The 10,063-nt window shown below is 37.4% G+C and overlaps 1 protein-coding gene across 1 annotated transcript in view; it reads left to right on the forward strand.

Moving 5' to 3' along the window:
• The window catches only part of UPK1B (uroplakin 1B), a 46,391-nt gene extending 40,205 nt beyond the window's left edge, over window positions 1-6,186 (forward strand). The window contains exon 8 of the mRNA XM_074214564.1: window positions 593-6,186. Within this exon, the coding sequence (XP_074070665.1) occupies window positions 593-643 (51 nt within the window). The 3' untranslated portion in view covers window positions 644-6,186. The remainder of the gene's footprint in view (window positions 1-592) is intronic.
• Window positions 6,187-10,063: the final 3,877 nt, after the last annotated feature.

The raw sequence follows: 10,063 nt of genomic DNA on the forward strand, positions 1-10,063 counted from the left end.
ACCACTGCTACATATTTTCTGTGTTATTTTGGGTTAGTCACTTAACTTCTCAAGGACCCAATATAACTATCTGGCTATAAGTTGCAGAAAAACTATTGATTTACATTGATAGAAACAGTTTCCTCACCTAATATTCTCTATGTCAATGAAATCATGGTCCAGACCAACAAATGTATTATTATTATTGTTGTTGTTGTTATTATAAATGAAAATTAAAAAGAGGCTGTCCTTTAGGATAATAAGCAAAATACCAATAGAAAGAGTCCCAAGCTAGGAATTGATTCACAGTGAAAATAGAATCCATTTATTTGGGACTATATTTGTAATCAAAGGAAGGGAGTTTTTCCAAGGGGAGTGATTCAGAAATGAGAATGGGAATAGGAATGTCTATCTAATATATTAGAAGATTCTAGGGTAAGGATATTTGGGGTTGTTAAATAGGAGTTAATAGGTTATACTTCTTCCATACCAATGTCCTAGTAGTGTTTTTTTTTTCCAGAAAGGATGCCTTTTAAATTTGAAAGTTACATAAACCTAAACGTTATACTCTCAAATATGATTCTAACATAATGATTTCTTAATTTTTTTCTAGTTTTGTGTTCTCTTGGGCACCATGTTCTATTGGAGTAGAATTGAATACTGAAAGTAAGAGTGGCACCTTTGTTCTTCATTCTTCCCGAGTCTTTCCTGAGTTGGTGTATGGTCCTATTCATTGTTCTCCAGATACTATCCTTTTTGTGCTCCAGAGTGATAGAAACATTTTCTACTCATCAAACTACCTGGTCTGATACTGGCAATGATGCACACTATTCACTTCTCTTTTCCCTGGATACCATAGCTCTTAGGACTAGAGTATACCATCAGTGTCTTCTCTTACTGTAATGTTTCCATATATTGCACAGAATACAAGATCCAAAAGGGATGTGGATAATAAGTTCTCTCAACTTTAGCTCATCTGCTCATTGTTAACTTTTGGATCTTGAGACATTGAAAACGTCTTGGATTTCTGACTCCTGACAGCAGGCCTGATCCATTTTGTTTGTACAAACTCATTGTGGCTGGTTGGTACTTTTCTAAAAAGTCAAATCCACTAGAGGGTGGAAAAGGTTGAAGGATAGCATAAGGCTTCTATGACCTGTTGCAATGTACCTTCTCTTTGGTTCCACTGTATCTACCATCTCAATGTTCTTTTCATTGCTATCTATAGCCTTTCTGTTGTCAGGGGTAATTACTTACTGTAAGACTTAGCCAACCACAAAGACTGAAATTATGTGTACTCTCTCTATTCAGTGACCCCAGTTAACCTCTTGATTTGAAGCTGTAGGGGTCAATTCCATGGATTCCTAGAGTCAAGAGACAGTCTTGGGTGGCTAGGTGGCATAGTGGATAAAGCACCGGCCTTAGAGTCAGGAGTACCTGGATTCAAATCCGGTCTCAGACACTTAATAAATTACCTAGCTGTGTAGCCTTGGGCAAGCCACTTAACCCCATTTGCCTTGCAAAAACTTAAAAAACAAAAAAAACAAACAAACAAAAGAAACAGTCTTGACCTTGTATGTCTTCAAGCAACTAAACTGAAACACCTTTAAAGCAGAGAAGAATGGAGCTCACCTAGATCTTGTGATGGGTTGGAGTTTGTGGAAATTTGTGGGGAGGGTGGTGAGAATATCTCTCTTTTGTTTCATTTTCATATATCAGAGGGCAATTCCTAAGGATTGAGATGTTTCTAAACATTCTATTAATAAAATTCTCAGACTTGAGAAATTCTCATTTTTCTTATCTAATTGTTCATTTAAGCAACATATTTAATAAACACCTTCTTTGTTCAGAGCACTGTGGGATTAAAGGATCTTGGATTTAGAGGTGAAAGGGACCTTTGAGGGCATCTAGTCTGACCTCCCTCATTTAGAAGATGAGTCCCAAGTGAGCTAAATAACTTGCCAAAGTGATATAGTTAGTAAGCAAATCCAGATCTCCTGAATCCAAATCTAGTCATTTTCCCCACCATATCAATTAGATGCTAGAAGAGATATAAAAATTAGATGTTTTTGCTGTTACCTTCATGGAACTTGTTTTTCTATTGAGGGATGACAAAAGCATAGATAAATGTAATAGGAAAATATTAACTGCAAAGTGCAATAGAAAGTTCAACTCAACATTTAATAGATGCTTACATTGTGTGCATTTGGGTCCAGTGCAAGATACAGATCAGGCTCAGAGTGGCTGGATTTAAACTGACTCTAGGCCTAGCACTCTATTAAAATGGCTTTTTTAATTTGCCCTCCTGTCTCGTGTCCCCACTCTAATCTATCCTTCACATCAAAATGACTTTTTTTAATGTAGACCTGACCATAACATTCCCTAACTCAATAAACTCCAGTTGATCAGTGCTGCATCTAAGAGAGAATATAAATACGCTTGTTTTGACTTTTTAAAGCCAACATCCTTCAAAAAAACACTTTATCATTTCAGCCTCATTGTACATTGCTCTCCTTCCTCCATTATACACACTGGTGTTACCAACCACAAGCTGCTCTTCTCCATCTCCCATCTCCTAGCCTTTGGTTTGGTCTTCTCTCATATGTGGAATGCATCCCTTCTTCGCCTCTGCTTCATGGAACTTTATAATGCAGCTCAAGCTCTTCCTGATTCCTCCAACTCCTAGTGTTCTTGTTCCCTAGCTAGTTTTGATTTTTTTTATTTATATATCCCTAAACTCTTATGAATATACTTGCTATCTCCCTGAAGTATCAGATGATTGAGATGTGTGATCGATCAGATCATGATAAGTCAAAGTGATATTGCTAGTATTTCAGTGCTTGACCACTGATCCCAGGCCTTCTAAATATGCCAAGTTCTGCTGCAACAATTCTTCACTTGGGAGAGGTTAGGGAGTCTGTTTCCAGGAATCATGATGAAATGTAGTGGAAATGCCTTGAAGAGATTGGAACATGTGAAGCCATTGTGAAACTGGTACCACTATGCTCATCTCATGGAGAACAAGAGCCTCTTTGATTGGCTGTCCAGAAATTCAATGCTATGCTGAACTTTGTAACCATCTCAGTATCCATAATAGTAGAGAAAACAACTCATCCAACGATACCACATTTGAATTTGGTGGAACATGTGCTTTGATGAAATCATGTAAAGTCTGAGTTTACTCCCCACCTTCCAGAGACCAAAGTGGTATGATGGAAGCTAGGGAAAAGCTTGGATATTATAGATCTTCAGAAGGAATATCACTTTGTTAAAGCTGAGTAGTACTGATTGGCTAAATGGACCTGGTTGCTAGCCATTGGTGGTTAACAGTGGGGGAACCATACTCAATCTGGGGGCTCCAGCTGATAGTATTAGAGATACCTTAGCCACTCAAGGATTTCTCTAGGACCCTGAGAACAAAGTATCATCAGCCTCAGGCTAAGAGATTGAGGTCAGAGATGCATTTTCTAGATACACTAAAACACAGATCTGACCTGTCAAGAAGCTTCAGTGGGTTTCTCTTGTCTCTTGCACAAAATAGACTATTTGGTTTTGTTTTTTAATAAAAAACATTTCTATTTGTTTTGGGTTTTTTAAAATAAACTATGACTCCTATTTGTCTTTTTAAGCATTTCACATTATGGCTCCAGCTTATAATTTCAGGATTATTGTATATTTTTCTTTATACATTCTGCATTCTTGCAACTCCCTTTATAAAACATTGTCTCCTGTGTGATGCCTTTTTATAGGTTCTCTCAAATTTGGAATGCATTCTCTTGGAACTCACATCTTTAAGAACTCAAGGCAGGAAATTTCAGCCAGGAAATCTCTTTTTTACAGTTTTCATATTCTCTAGCATTCTTCTACCTCAAGTTAAGTGCATGACATATAATAGGTATTTAATGAATCCTTGTTAAATGAATTTAATGTATAGGTTATGTTTGAAGGATGTACAACATGATGAAATATTTAGCCTGGGGATAATTACCTTGGCAAAAAGAAGAGTTGGGGGGGGGGGAGACCTGAAATATTTAGAGTTGTCTGACAAAATGGTTAGACTTTTTTTTCTGTCTTCTAAGAATAAGTAGGAGAAATGAATGATTGCTGCAAAGATGCAGCATTGTAAAGAAAAACTCCCTAACAAAGAGAGATGTCCAAAAATGAACTAACCTTAGGAAGCAATTGGTTCCCCAGATCTTGAAGACTTCAAGAAATCCACTTGCCAGATATTGGTAAAAGATATTTATTCAGGCACAGGCTAGACCAGATTCTCTCTTGAATGCCGTCCAATTTAGAGATTCTTGAGATTCTAAATCATTTGCCTTTTCCCCAATGTGGAACCATCTTATACACTCCCCTGGACTGTCAAGGTCAACCAAGGGCATAGTAATATGGTCTTTTAGAATGTATTTCTTCTTCCCCTCCATTTCTTGGAATTTCTGGTTTCCTTACAAGTTCAGATTATTGATTGACCTGGATAGTTGTTCTGTTGTTTCAGTCATGCCTTACTCTTTTTGATCCTATTTGGGGTTTGCTTGACAAAGTGTTTTGCCACTTCCTTCTCTAGCTCAATTTACAGCTGAAGAACTGAGACAAGATTAAGTGACTTGCCCAGGATCACATAGCTAATAAGTGTCTGAGGTCAAATTTGAACTCAGGAAGTCAAGTCTTCCTGACTTCAGTGCCAGCACTCTATCAACTGCACCACTTATGGGTTGATAGTGGCAAAAAAGATTATAAATTTAGTCTTGATGTCAGGAAAAACTTCCCAATAATTAGAGCTGTCAAAAGTGGAATGGTCTGCCTCCAGATGATGGTTTTTCTTTTTTGGAAGTCTTCAACCAGGGACTAAGTGACCCTTTATCAGGTATATTATTTGTATTTATTCTTTCTGTATTTATTTCATATGTACTTATGCAGTGTTCCAAAAGTCTTAGCATAGTTTTAAACTAATAAAGCTTCCCTTCCTTTTCACACTCATCCCTTCTTGTCCATACCTTTCCCTTTCCTTCTTATCCAAACTTTTCCTGTCCCTTCAACTAGTAATGCTGTATATGTACTTGTCTTCCTCAGAAGAGACAGTAAGCATGATTTCATTTTTCTGTATCCCCAGTTTACATATAGCATGTGTTTAATAAATGTTTCTTCACTGATAGGATAGCAGGAAATCTTTTCATGTATGAGTTAAACCGGATGACCACTGGGTTCCCTTCTCACTCTCAAACTCTTATTATTGATCCAAATCAAATACTGCTTATGATACTAGGAATCACTGACACCGGTACCCTTCTCACAAAGTTCCTCACTGAGAAAGATGATTTAATGAGAATCCCTACTAAAATTCTAATCAGTATCAATCTGAAATGATTATAAGTCCCATGGCTTTGAAGAACAGATGGTAAGTTCAATTGCACATTCATAGCTAAATGCCATCCACCTTTCTTTTTCCTTATCTTGGTGACAAAACTCAATGTGCCCGAGTTCAAATCCAGCCTCAAACACTTAATAATTACCTAGCTGTGTGCCCGTGGGCAAGCCACTTAACCCCATTTGCCTTGCAAAAACCTAAAAGAAAAAATTATAAAAAAAAAAACTCAATGTGGTAGAAGTGACTCAACTTCTTATTTCTGGACCAAACAGGTGATCATCTTGTGACTACTGAGTCAGTGTATATATAGCCCCTACCATCTCCTCCTGTCCATCCATCTTATGAATGCCCAGAATGTCTTTGCACAACATTCCTCTCACTATAATCAACATAATGTACAAGATATGCCACCATTTACTTGTTGTTTATAGTCTTGATTACACTGGACAACAATCCATCCATTCAGCAAAGGTATTTTTGCCTTGTCCACTGAATGACCCTGCTAACATTTTGTTGATTTTCACTTATTCTAGTCTATGTTTCACATATCAACCAATGAAATTGTTCCATATTTGCTATACTGGAGGCCTATAAAAGCAGGGTCCTGGAAGGAGAGGGGATCTCAGATCAGGAGGAAGATTTGAGATCTGCATCACTGAAAGGGGGCCATGGACCCTTTAATGAGGTGCCATTGGCTCAGATTTCTGCTTCAGTCTCATTGTGATGGAACAATTTTGTCAGAAAATCATATATTAATGACCAACAGTTGTTTATATGTAATATATGATATCAGTATGTTGAATACTACATAGCTCTAGTTAACTTTTTTTGTGTACGTAATTATAAAGAATTTTGCTAGGGCTTTAACCCCATGAATTTATACATAAATACCAAAAAATATTTTGGTAAATATTAGTAAACAATATTTACTCCATACATCTTGTTGACACAGGAAATGACTTACTATTTTACTGCCCAACAAATACCAGCTGCCATGCAGTAACACTGAATTTTTCAGTGACTGCTCAGTAGCAGCCTGGGCAAAACTATTAGGCATGTCCATGTTTGGTAAGACACTCATGGCTATATTAAACTCCTGGGGATAGAGCCTAGTTCTGCGATTTTATTCATATAGGAGATTCCCAGATGAGGGATTTCCTCTCTACTTAGGCTGGCTAGCCCCTTCTCTGCCACTTACAGCATTAAAGACTAATCTAGAGCTAACATTAACACCCATGGCACTCCTAAGCACAAATTAAAATGCAGCTGCTATCTGATTTTAATGTGTTGACAAATTAATAAAAAAGGTATGAAAATGAGTTTCTAGGTCAATATGCAGGTTCTTATGTACATTCTGGTGGTTCCCATTTTGAGTTTGATACCTATTATACTGAAAGGTTAAATACTTTATCTAGAGTCACATAGCCAAAATTTATCAGAGACAGAAGTTAATCACTGATCTTCTTGGCTCCCAGGTCAACTCTCTTGACCATTACTCTATGACTGCCTACAAACCCTTGATCTTTTAAAATTTAATTTTCCTAATTTCTGGAGGCTTTGGGATTGCTGCAAGTTTCTACTTTTTTTACTCTCATGTGTTCTTTCTGATCACTTCCTAAGCACAAGGAAGATAGGTATCAGGTGGGTAACATCCTTTCATTATCTTTGTTCCCAAAAGCCTCCCACCAATCCCCAATTAAGCACAAACACATAGGCTCATTATTTAATTTTTTCATCATAACCTAATTCAACATCAACATTTCCAGGGGATGTTTCTGCTGCCAGTTACCAGCACTGGTGTGGTGCAGAAGCTAAGGCTACTTCCTTTTTGTGGTATTTTGAAACCATTGTGCAGTCTTCGTGAGCAGAAGATGAGCAGAGTTTACACCAAATAGCTATCAGAGGCGAAAAGCTGATGACGCTCTGGTGCCCCAAGTACCAAAGGGGACATATTAGAAACCCTTCTTGGAAGTTACTATTGCAAAGGGACCTCTGAAGACCCTATGGTGCTATGTAAGAGGTCTTGTGTGGAAACTTTAATGCTTTAAAGGAGTCACAGTATCTGGATGTGCCTTAGATAAACTGAAGTATTCTCCTCCTGCCCCCTCCCCAACCCAAGCAGACAATTAATATTTGCTTTTTTTTTTTAGATGACAATAGGAAACCTGCCTAGCTAGAGTCCAGGGGAAAAGATGTAGTGGGGCTAGAAAGGAAGAGTAGAAATCTACATGTATGACTTGTTTGATAATGCACTCAGGACAAAAGAATTATAAAAATGAAAGGGAGGCCCAGGAATATTTTCTATTGTGGTAATAATTCAATTGATTTTCAGTCTGTTATAACCAGGCTGGAAGAACTGGATTTTTGGATTCTGGGTCCTGGGCTATTTCCACCAAAATGGGGGGGGGGGGGGTGCTGAGGTGTGATTTAATCCCCCTGAAACATGGTGCCTCCTGTCTTCTATTTGGCCAGGCAGGCTTGTCTGCCTTGTAGGTGGAAGTTGTTTGGTGATTAGTAGGAGAGGATGACAAACTCCTCTTTTTCCAAAGAATTTGTTTTCCTGTATGATGGATGTGGGCCCGGCAGAGAGCAGGGTTGATGTTTTGAGGGACATTAATATCTCTGATGTCATTGACATTATTGTGATTTAAATGAATTAGTTTATGAGCTGAATAATATTATGAACACCATTGAATATCCAGTGCTTTTCAATAGGATTGCTTCAAACAGAATATTTATGCTGCATAGAAGTTTGAAGTATTTTCATGTTGCTGAATATTAACTTCCCTCCCTAAAAGGATGATTAACAAAGAAAAAGACTGCAACAGAGGAAAAGGAAAATCCAGGCACTGGAAATATTAAGCTTGATTATGTAACAGAATATTAATTCTCTCAAAGCATCCCCTCAGATGAGCAGATACTGCAAATAATCATCAAAGAAGATGGATGCCCAGCGGAGATGATTCCATAATAGCTAAATTGAATTGAGGAAATATAGAAAGAGGTAACTGATAAGAAGAGAAATAAGAAAGACTAAAAATGATCTCTCACAACCAAGGGGTTCTGCTATCTGACTCTCTAAAGCATAAACTTTTCTGATAATAGCCCTGGGGTTCTGAGAATGTTTCACTCCCAAAGGATATATACATTCAATCGGTAGGATATGATTCTTTAAACACACCTGACATGTGTGTTGATCAATTGAGCTTCTTCCTTGTCTTCTGTTCCAAACAAGAAATTTCACAATCACCTCAGAAGAGTCAAAGCCCAAGTTCTAGACACTCCTGTCAAGTTCCACACCGTAAAGGCTTTATGAGAAGGTCCAGACATGAATGAATTTTGTTTTCTACTGTCCAAGGTAAGCACCAGCTTGGTTTTATGATTGAGAGGGGTCTATCACCATAAGGTCAGCCTTTAGATGATGACTTTTTCTTTTAAGTACAGTAAATTCACTAAACCCACACAAAAGCATGGAAAGTTATGATCTGCATCAGTGGACAATAATTGCCAAAAGCACAGATCGTTTGAAATATTAAAATATTGATTCCAAAAGTCATTTTTAACATAGTTTGTAGTTATAACACAATTACTGTTGAGTCAAAAACTACATGTAAAAAGAGTTTTAATTAAAAAAGATCTAGAAAAATTAGTAGGCAACATGTTATCTCATATTATTATGAGGAGTAGATGAAGAGAGTAATAATAGCAACCATACCAGCCCCTTTGGCAAGATAGAATAACTCCTCAACTGATACAGGAGGGTGGAAGTTCCTCTAAATTCCATGGGACTATGAATAGCCCAGGCCCCAGTCAAAGAGTAGCAGGTAAAGAAAAGGACAGAGAATTGAATCGGAAGACAATGAGAAACCTTGTTAAAAAAAATAGATGTACCACCTAATTCAAACAAAGATGAAAAATGTCACAATCTCTGCCCTCAAGAAACTTACAATCTAACAGCAGGGACAAGAAAAACACAAATGTGTATGATACAAGGTAGAATTGTAAGATTTAGAGCTGGAAGAGAATATTAAGACTGTCGAGTAAGATTCTTTTCATGTAAATAAAAGATGACTTGATCAAAGACATACAGCCATCAAGAGCCTGAAACCAAGCTTCTGTGACTCTAAATTTAGTGCCTGTAGGATGGGAAAAGAGCAAAAGAGATCAGGCAAAATGTTCTAAAAGATATAAGGAAGAAAATTTTCAGTTGGTAGGCAATGGTAGAATGTTTCCTGTAAGAGGTAGCACCTGAACTAGGCCCTAGAGAAAGAAGGTTTTCAATAAATGGAGATGTGTATGGAGTCCATGAAGAAGGCCTGGGAAAATGCACAAAGCTTAAGTGATTACAGGACAAAATCAGGGAGAGAAAAAAAAATCAAACAAAAAAACCAAGATGAGTCAGAAGTCAAGAAATCTAAACTAATAAACTAAAAAGAAGAGAAAATGATCTGGGTGGTAACAAGGTGATTTTGGACATAGTAGGATGATTCAGATAAAGGGGTAGTGAAGTTTGATGAAAGGACATAGCAGAGGGAAATGAAGCTAAAAACACTTCCTCTTCAAAAAAGTCTTCCCTAACTCATCTCATCCTACTCAAATTTATTATTTGACCTACCCACTTCTCAGACAGGCAGGAGAGATTAAATGAGGTAGAAAACATGGAAGAATTGCCCCTCTTCCTCAATATGCTGTCCTGTACCTTTGCTCAGCTAGTCT

The sequence above is a fragment of the Macrotis lagotis genome, chromosome 1, assembly GCF_037893015.1.
Source record: "Macrotis lagotis isolate mMagLag1 chromosome 1, bilby.v1.9.chrom.fasta, whole genome shotgun sequence".
NCBI classification, from domain to species: Eukaryota; Metazoa; Chordata; class Mammalia; order Peramelemorphia; family Peramelidae; genus Macrotis; species Macrotis lagotis.